The 14,492-nt window shown below is 41.5% G+C and overlaps 1 protein-coding gene across 1 annotated transcript; it reads left to right on the forward strand.

Moving 5' to 3' along the window:
• The first annotated feature begins 6,600 nt into the window (after nucleotides 1-6,600).
• LOC114023998 (sugar phosphate exchanger 3-like) lies at nucleotides 6,601-8,049 on the forward strand. The gene is made up of 2 exons (XM_027836812.1): nucleotides 6,601-7,205; nucleotides 7,455-8,049. The coding sequence occupies exons 1-2, from the start codon at nucleotides 6,601-6,603 to the stop codon at nucleotides 8,047-8,049; spliced, it is 1,200 nt and encodes a 399-aa protein (XP_027692613.1).
• Nucleotides 8,050-14,492: the final 6,443 nt, after the last annotated feature.

Raw genomic sequence — 14,492 nt, forward strand, 5'->3', positions numbered from 1 at the left:
AACCTGTCAGTGGTTGGGAGGTTTTCTACCCCAAGTATGTGAAGACTTTTCCAAAAGAATGGACAGCTGAGAACAATTTGTTGCAACATCCATGGAGGTGGATAAAGCAGGCCCTGTGGAGCACTTAGAGCTTGGTCAGGCATTGAAGACACCAGGGTCACCCACTGTATCCTGGGCCTTTGCCAGCTTTCTTCACTTTTGTCCTGCCACTGGACTTTGATGACTCAGGAAAAGAGAGTGAGCTTAATGACTTTGTGCAACTCTGCCTCACTTAAATCCAGTTCACACACAAGTCAAAACATTACCCAGGATGTCATTGGTCCTCCTCGAAAACAAAGGACAAGCAACAACCTCTAAATGGCAATTAATAATTCTTGACCTTTTTTCACTATTTGGACTTTCCCCCACCAATCAAAATCATTTGATAAGCACATTTGGAACACTCCACTTAAATGTTAACAAACCTATTCTAATAACTCAATTCAGCAAACATTTGAGTATCTGCCACATGCAAGGCTCAGTGGTAGGGCCTTTGGAGACAAGGAAAATATGACATAGTTCCTGCCCTCAAGAACCTAACCTTCTAAAAAAAATTAAAAAAAAAGAGCCTAACCTCCTTCCTAGGGTGTGAAGGGAGGAGGGGGGATGGATAGGAAGGACATGCCATGCATTCAGATAGAGTATAGGGTTATGGGAGGGAATGTCCTGGGAAAATGTGAGAAGAGAGAATGCTTTAACCTGGGGGGGATAATTCAGTAAAAAAAAGATTTTAAAACATTTTTACTGGGTATATATTTTTGTCATTGCTTATCTTACATTGACTGTAATCAGAAACTGTATCTATAGGTCTTAAGAACAAAACCACTACAGAGCTGACTTCAATCTTGCCAAAGATCCCTGAAGTCATCAATGTGGGTGACCCTTCCAACTTACTTCCCCTCTCTGAGATTCATTTTCCTCATGTGTGAAATGAGGGGGTCATATCACATGGTCTGCTATCAAGGTCCCGCCTAGACCTCATCTTTGCTCCTGTGCTTGATTCTATATAAGATCCTAGCTTGATCAAGAGAGAGTTGGAAGTCAGCCCACTGATCCTGCTGCTAGATCAGTGGACTGTAGCCAGTTGGTTCAGTTGCTGTCAGTCAGAATCAGGAAAATGAGTTTGGGAATAGGGCTCTGACAAACGTAGTTCTAGAAACATCCTGATACATTTTGGAGGAAAGGGAGATCACCACTTGCTTCAACATTGCAAGGATCTGGGATTTTACATGTATGAGTATCCTCTCTCTACCAACACACAGATTGTAGCTCTTCTGCCCCTTAGAAGATGCTCTCTGGGCATTGCTGTCATTGAAACATGTTGTCACCCTGAAGCTAACTTGTAGGTGAGTGTTTCTGACCTTAGCCAGGCTAGTCCTCTAATGACACATATCCAAGTCATCACAAGAACTTTTCTAGCTTAGTAGGACCTGAGAGAGCTTGCACTCCACAGACATATCTAGGGGTTCTCTCTATACCTCAATGAAGTATTTTGGTGTAGGACTTTGATAGAGGAGAGGGAATTGATGAATGAGCTAATTTCTCCAAAAGCACATACTTAAATTTTCATCAGGATTGCAAAATTTCTGAAGAAATTGGCTCATAGAAGCTCCTTCCGATTGAGCCTGCATTATAACAAATGAACCTACCATGTGACCAATGGGACCCAAGTGGAGCCAAGGCAATGCAGATGCAGAACAGATGGAAAAAGACTCTCCAGAAACATACATCACTCCTCAGATCATCACAAGCCAACTTTTTCAGAAAATAGTTTTTCACTTAACACATTCACTGTGGCTGGAAACAAATCTGGCAGGAGCTTGGTAGAAATACTAGATGTATCTACCAGAGCACAACACCTCCATGCAGCAAGGCATCATACAGTCCTTGTCTGAAGATCTCAAGGGAAAGGAACCCAGTTTCTCCTGAGGTAACTCATTCCACTTTGGGATAGTTAGGAAATTCTCCCTTAGGTCAAGGCTAAATCTCTGCTGAGTCCATAGATTTCTTCTATTTCTGCTGTCAAATCTAGTATTTCTAATCTCTCTTCCATTATTGCCCTTCTAGTGCTTGGATACCACTATGATGGACACCTTCCCTGTTCTTTTCCTCAGTCTAAATATTTCCTTTTAATACTTAAATATTTCCATTTCCTTTAATTGATCCTCATTTGGCATGTTCCCTAGGACCCTCACCATCCTGTTCACTCTCTTCTAGACATTCCAAAATATCCTTCCTAAAATGTGGCACCCAGAATTGAACCCAACAACTCAGATTATATAGCACTTTACATATATTATCACAGTTAATACTCACAACCACCCTGTGAGGTAGATACTATTCTTATCATCATTCTACAAATGAAGAAATTGACTAAGTCTGAGAGGTTGGATGATTTGCCAAAGCTAACACAACCAGCTAGTGTCTGAGGCAGGCTTTGAATTCAGATCTTTCTGACTCCCAGTCCCACAGAATGTCCACTGAGGCACTTGCTCAGAATTCTACCACAAGATAGAATGGAATGATGGTACTCATCTTCTTATCAGCTTTTCAAATATGGGTCTAACATTTTTTCTGATTTCATATGATAAGAAAAGAGAAGACTCCTTTTAAAAACAGGAATTTTTGTTAGTATAACCATTGAGGCTCTGTGTGAAAAATTACATTCTCACATAAAAGCCAATATAGATATAACTAGGTCTAGGATGTTTTCTCCTTCCCACATCTGGATAACTTCCGGAAAATAAATTTTCTGCCCCAATATACTTGGTGATGGGTGTGCTTGGTAACAGTGAGGAAAGGAGAAAAGATATTGGTTAGAAGAGAGCACTGACAATTAAGAGAGAAGGACCCAGGAAATTATTTTTTAAATAGATTTTTACTTATATATTTTGTTTGTAATAGAAAACAATTCAGCAGAACAGAATAACAGATTGAAAAAAATCAGACATAATATACAATGTTCCACATCCATGGACCACCCTCCCCCCATCCCTGAAAAGGAGTAGGGGGCTGTATCTTCTTCTCTCTCTCCTTTTTAGCCAAAATTGTTCTGTGTAATTTCAGAGTATCCAGTTTCAGTTGTTTTGTGGCATTTTTTTTTTATAACTATTCACGTTGTTGTCATTGCATATATCGCTTTCTTGGTTCTACTTACTTCACTTTACATTAGTTCACATAAGTCTTTCCATGCTTTTCTGAATTTATGATATTCATCATTTCCCAGAGTGCAGTAATATTTCATTACATGAATGTTCTGCAATTTGTTTCGCCATTCCTCAATAAGTGGACGCCTAATTTGATTCCAGTTTTTTGCACTGACATTTTGACCACTTTGTGTAACCAGGAGATGGGTCCAAAATTTTGTAAGATTCTCTAGTTAATTATCCTGGCTAGCTTAAGATATTAGGGACCTGATATCTGGGAGAAGCAAAAAAGGCAACAAAGAGAAGGGAAATACAGAGGGGGTGCTATGAGGTGACTACTACTGTCCTCTTTCAGGTGCAAGAATAAGACTTGGCAAGAGGTCTCCAAGTAAACCACCTTACTGAGAACTGTAAGGGACACTCTGGGTCATTATCATATAGTTGGAGGATCATGAGCTCATAGATTTAGAACTAGAAGGAACATTTGTGTCCAAGACCTTCATCTTCAAAAGGAGAAAACTGAGGCACACAAAGGATAAGTGACTTGCCCAGGGTTACATAACTAGATGCCTGAGGCAGGATTGGAACCCAAGTCTTCCTGATTCCATGCCCAGTGTCCTATCCATTACACTATGCTGACTCTTATGCTACTTGCTCGTGATAAGATTTCCCAGACCTTGCTCTCCACCATTACAGAATTCGTTTTCCATGTGATTACAAGATCTTAGAGCTTATTTCCTGAAGAGAAGAGGTGGAGCTCTTGAGCTATGTTGATTTCTTGAGCCATGCAGGAGCTGGAGCTGAGGCACACTAAGAGACAGAGCCAGGTTATAAAGGAGCAGGCATGGATCTTCTCTATCCTTACACTCAGTTCAGCTCTGAGCCACATGCCAATGGTCCCAGCAGAAGCCCACGGTGAAACAGGAGTCAAAGAAAGTGACTTGTTGGGCCCTCTCCATTCAAGATTGACTCCAATCCATGTAAACACACAGCTGAGTTTCTAGGACACATGTTGTAGTATTTGTTATCGGAATCTTAGATTTGAATTGAGTTTCATCATTTCCAAAGTACTTTCACATTCATCAGCTCAAGGATGCTTAGGGAGCTAAGTTATCTCTGTTTTCTGCCTCTTCAGATTATCGTTTTGTATCATTATGCTGTATCTCCTCCAGGAGAAGGCGAGTTCCTTGAAGAAGAGGTCATTCATTTCTGTCTCTTGAACCCCAGCATGAAACACAACATGACTTCAGTGACTAGAGAGCCAGCCTTAAAGCCAGGGACAACTGAGTTGAAGTCCCCTCTGACACATATTGGCTATGTCTCTCGGAGCCTCTTTCTACTTTCATCAACTCTCAAGACTGTAAGTAACAAAGAGGACGCTGACCTGCATTGGGAGAGGAAATTTCCTCATGTTAGTGTTCCCTCTGCCAATTATGTCACAGCTCCAGTCCCCAATCAAATCCCCAATGCCTCAATGCCTTAAATATAGTAGATATTTAATTAATTCTTATTGGGTCAGATAGAGTTGAAACTTCTTTCACTGAAATTAAATGTCATTGTCCTTTGAGATTTGATTGGGGGAAACAAAACAGTATCTCAAATAATTTTTTTCGAGCCCAGTTTCTAGATAAAGTTATCTTTGTCTCTTCTTCAAAAGTATACAAGACTCCTTGACAGAAAGAATTATATTGGGAAATTGGGCTTGAAGACTCTCATCTGGAGAATTCTTGGCTTTAGATCTGTCACTTATATTCTGATGGATGCATTGTTTGACATAAGACCTAGTCAAAAGCTGGTTTTAGTATAGAACAGCAACAGGCCGTATCTGAAAAGTGGCACGTTTAGACTGTGAATCTGTCTATTAGACGCACCTCCTGTGGAAATATATGAATCTCATAACTGACACCATACATTTGCAAATGGAGAGTAGGTGTATTTGTTTATTTCTTAAAAGAGAATTTGAGTAACTTCATCTCCAACTTGTAACTTCTTTATGCCCAAAGCCACAGGAATTGGAAAGCATTCTCTATGGACTTTATGGGCTGATAAATGTTTGATGTTTTTCTTCGAAAGGCGATATTAAATTCATGAAAGAAGGCTTTCTTCTTTTTTTCTCAATCAACACAACCCTTCCTCATTTATGTACAGAAGGGATTATATCAATTTATACCACATAACAGGTAAATTTAAGGTTAGCTGCCAAGGCTGCTTCTGGTCATTCATTATTCCTAAATGTTTGCTGATAGACAGTTCTATCTAGACAATATGAGGGATTTTAATTTCCTGCACTTGTGGCTTGTTATTTCTTTTCAAAGACACAAGTTTCTATTATACTACATTTTAAATGGCATGGTTTCTGAAGGTACAAAGAAAAGCACTATGAGAGGCTCTGTAATCTCAGCTTCCTTATCATACTTCTGAGAGAGCATTGATTCCCCCCAAAAGTACTAAAAATATAGTATCAGGAATGAGAAAATGCAGGAGATAAAAAGCAAACAACCAAACTTTGTGGCCTCTCCCTACTAAGCCCTCAGATTTACTGGTAATTTCATGAAAATACCTCTTCAATTCCATTTTAATCTAATGTCAGTTAAAACTGCATCCATTTTGAAGATTAAAGATGTAGATGGGGACATGTCTAAACAAATAGGATTTGGGGAAAGGGTGTTAGTTACTATCCAGCAAAGGGTTGATGCTGATTTCCCCCTGGACTGAGAAATAACTCTAATGTAGAATCTTACAACAAAATTTGACTCCCTGGAGAAACGTTACTTGGTTGAATAACTATTTCTTCCTGCAGTATCTACAACTGCTCAAAGAAAGCAATCTCCTGCACCGGTCATGGGTAGATGTTGCCAAGAGATATGTCAGGCGGGCTAGCCAAGTTCCCAGTTATTTTAAGGTAGTACTTTATTTTAAGGCTACTGCCAAAAGGGCCTCTCACTCAAAGGGAGGGGGGTGAACCTCTTCAAAGGTGCTGTTTCTCAGATGAGGGTCTGAGCCACAGTTACCAAAGGCTAAGCTTCAATTTGCTTCCTAAAAGCGCTTTGGCTCTGGTGGGGCCCAGCTTCTGTGAAATTGACTAAGGCTGCAGGGACTCTGGCCATGGTGCTGAGCACCCCCGCTAGAGGGTACCCGCCTGCTGGCCTGACTGCGCATGCGCCTGACGGTCGCTCCCAGGTTCTGGGGCGTCGGCTGCTCGGGTTCTGTTGGACACACGTTGCTACACGACAGCTCACGGAGTTCTAGATTGCTAGGTAAGGTCTGATTTGTTTGAAGCAAGCAGCACCCAGCGGTCAGTCGCCGTTCATCCCCGTGCGGTTCCGGTCGCCACTCCTGTTCTGTATCCAGATCCTGTTTCAAATTCCATTTCCTCTCTAGCTCCTGCCCACAGCTCAGACCTCAGCCCTAGAACATGGCTTGGCCACATTTGTTCAGAGCGGTAGGGCCCTTGTTTCCTCAGTGCAGTCCTCACCACGTGACGGTGTTCCTGCTCACCTTCACCAGTTACATCCTGTATCATACTTCGAGGAAGACCTTCAGCGATGTGAAAGTATACATCACCAGTCACTGTACACCTCTCTATTCCGACGTGTCCCCCAATGGTACTTATTTTTTCTTGAATACCAAGCAAGCCATCCTTCCTGGGGGGACGTTGGATACCATTTTCCTCTTCTCCTACGCGATGGGGATTTTCATCAATAACATAATTGGAGAGTGGATCAGTCTGCAGCTGGTCATGGCCATTGGCATGTGCTCCTCAGCCCTAGTGTTCTTCTGCTTTGGCACACTAACCAATTTTCCCCACTTTTACAACAAATGGTTTTACATCTGTCTGTGGGTGCTCAACGGCTTGCTTGAATCCACTGCCTGGCCCTGTGTTGTGGCCAACATGGACAACTGGTTTGGCTTAACTGGCCAGGGCTTTGTGTTTGGACTCTGGAGTGCCTGTGCCTCTATGGGCAACATCTTGGGAGCATGTCTGGCCTCTTTGCTTCTGCAGCATGGCTATGAATACACCTTCTTGGTAACAGCCTCCATGCAGCTTGCTGCGGGGTTAATCATCTTCTTTACCCTTTGGCTATTACCTAAAGAACCTGGACTCATAGACACAGAAGATAGAAATGGTTTTGAAGAAGACTTTGACAGTCTGCTAATGAACTATGAAGATAATGAGACTGATGAGGTGGGTGGGAAAGGAGATGACATATTACCTCAAGCAACAGATTTCTCTGAGGCTCCTAGCCTCCTTGGAGTTTTACTTTATTTCCTGGGCTATGCCAACATGGAGCTGGTAAATTATTGCTTCCTCTTTTGGCTGCTATTTTATCTAAACAGCAGCTTTGGGTGGAGGGAATCTCAGGTCAGCCAGCTTTCAGTCTGGTATGATGCTGAAGGAATTGTAGGTGGAACATTTCAGGGCTTCCTCACAAATGTGGTCCAGAAGAGATCTATGTTAGCAGTGTGTGTGCTTCTGGCCATTGGGTCCCTGGTTAGATATAGCCATACTCCCCAAACCAAGGCTATCACCGCACTGCTGATGTCAATTACAGGGCTTTTCATTGGTGGACCCTCAGATGTAATGGGTTCTGCCATTCCCGATGATCTAGGTTGCCAGGAGCAGATGAAAAGGAGCAGAGAGGCCTTGGCCACAGTTACAGGCATTGTGGATAGAACTGTTAGCATGGGCACAGCCGTGGGACAGTATTTAGTATCTCTGATCCAAGACAAACTAGGATGGATGTGGGTTTTCTATTTTTTTGTGCTCATGACAGGTTGTACCATTCTCTTAATTTCCATACTACTACTGAGGGAAATAAGAGATTTTGTACAAAAAAGGACAACCCAGACATTTAGAGAATGACCAGTTCCCCTCAGAGAAAGGCTTCCCATAAGAACAGGGAACAAGAAGATCAATTCTATTTTCATTTCCTTTCATTCATTGAATGGGACTGGGGGTGGGGTGGAGGGTTAGGGGTTTTAGATAGATGTGGGTGTAGAACTTCAATCAATACCAGCAATGTCAGTCACCTGAGAAGCAGACAGAGCAGCAACTAAGACAGAACATTAGAACTGTACATACTGCCTTTTGTTTTAATTCACATTCTTCTCTTGAATGTGTGGTCTACTTATTACTTTGATTCTTACTCCTGGCTCTTCATCTAGCCTCTGATGCTTTTTTCTACGTGCAATGGCATGATTAAAGAAGAAAAACTATGGTGTGCATTAGTTGTCTGCTAATAATAATAATAAAACAAAAATAAAACAAAGATCGTTACTGTTTGCCATTACTGTTTGTTTTTGTTGACGGTCGTAGCGAATTAAAGGAATAAATGATTTGTCCATATAAGGTACATCAGCTAGGTTGACATTTCCCTTGAACTCTACCTTCCCCCCAAAATGATACTACCCCCTCAATTCTTGTGGGAAAAATCCTATTTCATGCTTAAAAATGGAATTGTTTGTCCATCTGGCCTTCATTTTTACTTAATATCAATCTTTCCATTCACCATCTCTGACTCCTGGAAGTACTTATTAACCATCCTTTTCAAAGGACAAACATGGTAGCTCAATTACTTTGATGATGGCGACTAAAGTAGGTAGTGACCCAAATGTAGTATGCATGGACTTGAATGGTAAATGGGACTGAGTTAGAATCCTTGGCCCTGCTTTTAGTGATTTGATCTCTGTTCTAAGTCGGTTTCCTAAGACATTTCATTTAAGATCTAGAATTGGAGGGAAGGAAGGAAGTGACTTTGCCCAGGAGAGAGGGGTAGATTACAGTTGAAAATTATATTAGCAGAGGGGTCAGACCTGGGAAGTCACTATTCTGGAGAAAAATTTAAACTCACTCTCCAAGGCAGTACATTCCCAATGCCAGACACCGTCATTAAGGTTACTGTGTATTTATGGTTATATTTCAAATAATGGAAACTAACTCAAATGGGAAAGAGTCTAGTTTGGGAGTTTGTAGCCTCTTTGGGGGCTTTTTTTCCTATGATCCGCTATATTCATAAATGTGGAGGCACAAATCAGTGTTATTTTTATCAACCTGGTTTTCAACCAGTTATTGCTTATTGATTAAAAAAAAAAAACAAACTTTGTGAACTAGACTCTAATCAGAGGATCTTAGGTCCCCACAGACCATCTATTCTAACCTTCTCTTTTTACACATGAGAAAACTGAGGACAAAGGTGGTTTAGGGCATTGACCAAAGCAGTAAGCATCAAAGGTGGGAATCTGAACCTTGTTGTTGTTTTTGTTTAGTCTTTTCAGTCGTGCCTGATTCTTCATGACCCCCTTTGAGATTTTCTTGGCAAAGATACTAGAGTGATTAGTCATTTCCTTCTCCAGCTCATTTTAGAGATGAGGAAACTGAGGCAAACAGGGTTGAGTGACTTGCCCAAGGTCACACAGCTGGTAAGTGTCTGAGGCAGGATGTGAACTCAGGTCTTCCTGACTCTGGGCCTGGCTCTCTATCCGCTGCATCACCTAGCTGCTGGGATGTGAACCTTGGTCCTATGATTTCAAGAATATGTAGAGGGCAAAAGAAAGGAAAATAAACTGATTTTTGAATATTTTTAAAGGAAATCTTTAAGAAATTTCTGTATATACACATTTACCTATGTGAGTCATGAAGATTAAGATGTTATTAAGTGCCTTAAGGTCACCTCATATTGCTTATTGCCTAGTGAGAGGTCACAAATCCTGCTACTTTGGTCTGTTTCCTAGCTACCTCACTTACCAGCAACAAGCAATGGTCTCATTTATATGATGGTATTTTATAGACTTCACTTTTCCCCACTGTCTAATATTGTGGCTGCTTTCAGCTAAGTTTAGACAAACGATATGGTTTGGTAGATTAGCCTCAGTTTACCTCTTTCTAAACAGATTTGTTTGGAATAATTGTCATTATCCCATTTTTGTAGCCAAGTGATCACCCATTGTTTTCCTATCAAGCTGAGACCAAGCAGAACTGAGGAGGTCCAGGTTTCTGGCTTCCTTTGTCCCAAATATGTCATTGAGAGAAGTTTTGTATTTCGGTCTGGAATGGTTTCTTTGTTAGTTTGGCCCTGACAGTCTGAAGAGGGGGATAACAGTAAAAAAAATTCCCCCAAGTTAATTTTATTTCTTTTCTATTGATTTTTCTCCCTTAAGGAAAAAAAAATATTCTCTAGGATAGTAAAGGCTAACTCGAAAATGCCTCCATCCTTCTCTGTGCAGACAGCTCTCTGATGCCCACTAAACTGAAACACACAGAACTCTCTGCCTTGCCTTTTATTTTTGTAAGTTGAAAGTAGTGCTGCCTTCTTCAAAGGGTCAGGTATGGGAGCATTCTGACAATGCTGAAAAATGAGGTCACATGAATCAACTTTTTGATGACTAGAAATAAATGACTAAGGCTGTTACATCTCTGTATACAAACTCATCATAAAAATGCATTCAGATTAAAAAGTCATTTTGGAAAAAATATAACTGTGGGATTCTTACAATTCAGGTTCTGGGGCAGTAGGATCACAGATTCAGACCAGGGAAAGGACCTTAGAGAACATGGAGTCCAACCCACTCATTTAACAGATAAGGAAACTGAAGCCCAAAATGACTAACAGTGACTTGCCCAGGGCCACTTAGCTAGTTTCTTAAGTGAGATTTAAGCCTCGGTCTTTCTGGCTCCAAGTCCAATATTCTCTCTACAATATGAAATTTCCTCTTATTTTCTACTTGTTTCTGTCTTTATCCTACACCATGTGCTTGTTCTGAAACAGGTCACCTCTGGGTCCCCTCACCTGGGGTTATGCCAGGAAATAGTGATGCCCCCCCAGTCTAGTTATTAGGAGGAGCCACAATCCTTGGTTTTTCTATTTCTCATCCTCTCCATTCTCCCAGTCTCATCCTCCCCCCTCCCCTAATTCTTAGTGGAGCAGGGCAGGGCAGCTAAATCAGAGTAAGGCCACAAGGAAGAGAGTTCACAGCATTCACAGCACTCAAGGGCCAGGCCTCCCTCCGGTTTCTAGCTTAGAATATGTTGCTTTGGTAGTCGGGGGGGGGGGGGGAGGGGAAAGCCACTTCTTCCCCAAAAGCCTTTTACTCGGAGGTTAGAAAGGAGCCCAGGTCACTAAAATGGCTGAAAATAACAGAGCAAATGTTTTCCTATCTGGCATTTTTCCTTTTATAAATACACTCTCAGATTCACTGCATTGTGAGGAAATCCCAAAGCAAAACAAGAGAACAGGACTGCATTGGTAAAGCATATACCTGGTAAAGGATATCTGTGCATCAGTGTACCCAACCACTGTACTATATCAGAAGCTTTCGAATGGCTTATGGACACCGTGGTGACCTGCTCAAGGTCACATCTGATTTCAAATACTTTCCAGCTGTGTCCAGTTGAGTTCAAATCCCAACTCCATCCATTTCTGACCTGTGTGAGCCTGAGCAAATCACTTAACCTGTTTTAGCCTCAATTCCCCATCTATAAAATGGACGTAATGGGGGTTGTTGTGAGGGCTATATGAAACAATACAAGGAAAATACTTTGCAAAGCTTCAAGTGCTATATAAAAGGTAGCTAGGAGTTTTCTCAGAATGATCTTCTCAGGGCTAGGCAGCAATCCCTTGGCTTAGATGAAGGTATTGGTCAGGACCCTTCTGGCTCATACTAAGTAAGCTCTTACTAAATGCTCGCTGACTGATTTACTGACAAGATGCTCCTCCCTTTTTGCTGTCAGTTCGTGACCTTGATTTGGGACCTTCTGAACACTCCTGTGTGTTTCTCAGCCTGCCTCTCCTCTCCCCACCTTCCCATCCTGACAGTTGGCTTTGAATCCCTCCAACAGCTGACCTCCAGAGGACTCTGACTCTTCGCTGACCCCTAGTGGTTGCCCACACCTCTTCCCCACCAGTATGGCAGGTTGATGATGTCTCCTCGGATTCAAGAGAGCACAGGCCAGCATACAAAAGTCTGAGTATCACTAGATTTCAGCAGGGGGCCAGCCAAGAGTTTGGAGCAAGACTGACAGCCGTTAAAATGTAAAGCTTAATTGGGAAGCGGGCCTGCCCCTTGCTGGTGAATTTTTACCAATATTGACATGAAGCCTGCAGAGTGAAAGGGCCTAATTCTAGTCGGGGTGTTTTTCATATAATTAGGGCAAAGGAACATGTTGGAGTTACCAAGCAAACTCTAGTTAAATGGTTGTTCTCCATTTCAGAGTCTCTAGGAACTGATTTCTGAGGGCAATGACTTGAAAAGCAGAGTGGCAAACTCCACGGTGTGAGACTCCTGTACAGACATCATTTTAAAGATAGCCTCTTCACTCAAAACAGAGAAATGAAATATGCAAGTACTGAAGATGAATGAATCCTTTTTAGTAAGCGAGGGCTATTTCTTTGCCTTAATGCAAGGTGGCTGTAGCAGGACATCCCACCCAATATGCCCCCAGCCCAGGACGCTTGGAGGCCAACTGCTGTTCAATTGTTTCTGTCGTATTCTACTCTTCATGACCCCATTTGGGGTTTTCTTGGAAAAGATACTGAAGTGTTTGCTATTTCCTTATCCAGCTCATTTTACAGATGAGGCAAACCAAGTGAAGTGATTTGCCCAGGGTACTCCAGCCAGTAAGTGCCTGAGACCAGATTTGAACTTAGGAAGATAAGTCTTCCTGACTTCAAGACCAGTGCTCTATGCACTATGGCACCACCTAGCTGCCCTTTGGGGGCCAACATTGAGATGCAAAGAGCCCAGGTGTGACACATACCATATCACACATACCATACCTTATCTGTTGGTGCTCAAATATTGACAGAATTGATGAACCCAAGGGTGTCAAACTCAGTTACTCACATAAGTCAAGTTCATTTTTTTTCAGGGAGCAGGGATCAGGAGTAATAAGAATAATGAAGTAGTAATGGAATGTTTATAGTACCCCATAGAAATTGATAATCTTTTGGGGCTCCTTTTGTCCCCCCAAATTCAGCTTATGACATGCCTGAAATATGACTCTGTCGCCATTTGATTTTTCTATTTCTTCTTGCTCATCTTTCCACCTATGGTTGCCTCAATTTGATACTTTTGGAAGCAAAAAAAAAATCAATTGGGCTGATTTTGAGAGGAGAAAGAAATGTATAGCTACAAATATATGCATACATATGTACGTGTCTGTGTATATATATATATATATATATATATACACACACACATATACATACATACATACATACATATATATATTAATGGAATTATCCACTGATTATATCACCCTGGAAGGTCTGGGAAATTGGAGGTTTTCTTCAGTTAACCAGCTGTTTCAGTTAAGAGGAACCTTGGAAAAGAATTCTAAGGACAGCTTGGTTTGCATTCTGCCCTTCCGAATGACATCATAACTAGGGGCTAACTGCAAGAGAAGGGGCGTGCTATGGCAGAGAGCAGCACAGATCTTTGTATAAAGAACTCCCCTTGGCCCCATGGCAGGCTGGGGGTGAAACCTATCTGGGGGTAAGGGGCTACCTAATTCCTTTGTTGAATTGATCCCTTTAGCCTTCTGCTGAGTATGCAGGCTCTCCAAAGGGAGGTGGGTTGGATAAGGTTCCTTCAAACCAACTCTAAATCTGTGATACTAATCTCCTTTTTCTTATTCATTCTAGCTGTGTGACCACTTAATAAACTTATAGGAAAGATCCCTGGATTTGAAGCCAGAGTAAGTAGGCTCAGATCCTAGCTCTGCTCACTTACTACCTGTATGACCCTGGGTAAGTCATTTCATGACCTGTGCCTCAGTTTCCTCATCTGTAAAATAAATGGGTTGGGCTAGATGACTTTATATGGACCTTTCCAACTCTGAATATATGCTTCCATGACCTTACCATGTCTGTTTAAATCATTTAAGCCAATAATCTATTATTTCATCAATATTCCAAGAATCACATATATATGTGGGTATAAATGTGTGGATATATGTATGTGTATATGTGTATGTGTATATATGTACATATATATTTGTATATATATGTACATATATATTTGTATATATACATATGTACACATACGTCTTAAGAGAATTGCTTGCAGCTCAGACAGGTTAAATAACTTGTCCAAGGTCATACCTAGCTAAGAAACATCAGAGAGTGAACTTGAACCCAGATCTTATGGAGTCAAAGTCCAGAATATCAAAGCCCACACCAGGCTGCCTCCTGCTAGCTATCTATGTAATAAAGAATGCCTGGGTATTCTGATCACAGGGTTTCTACCAAAGAAGAGCACGGTGCCACACATTTCTTTGACATTTATCACTGGAAAAGTATAAGGAGCCAG

This window comes from Vombatus ursinus, unplaced genomic scaffold (assembly GCF_900497805.2).
Source record: "Vombatus ursinus unplaced genomic scaffold, bare-nosed wombat genome assembly UNPS02004457.1, whole genome shotgun sequence".
Classification (NCBI taxonomy): domain Eukaryota; kingdom Metazoa; phylum Chordata; class Mammalia; order Diprotodontia; family Vombatidae; genus Vombatus; species Vombatus ursinus.

Bases quoted from the DNA above. Each gene is read 5' to 3' on its own strand.
- LOC114023998 (XM_027836812.1), top strand. From the start codon at position 6,601: ATGGCTTGGCCACATTTGTTCAGAGCGGTAGGGCCCTTGTTTCCTCAG. The intron at 7,206-7,454 runs CTTCTTGGTAAC...TTTACTTTATTT, and splicing joins CAGCATGGCTATGAATACAC to CCTGGGCTATGCCAACATGG.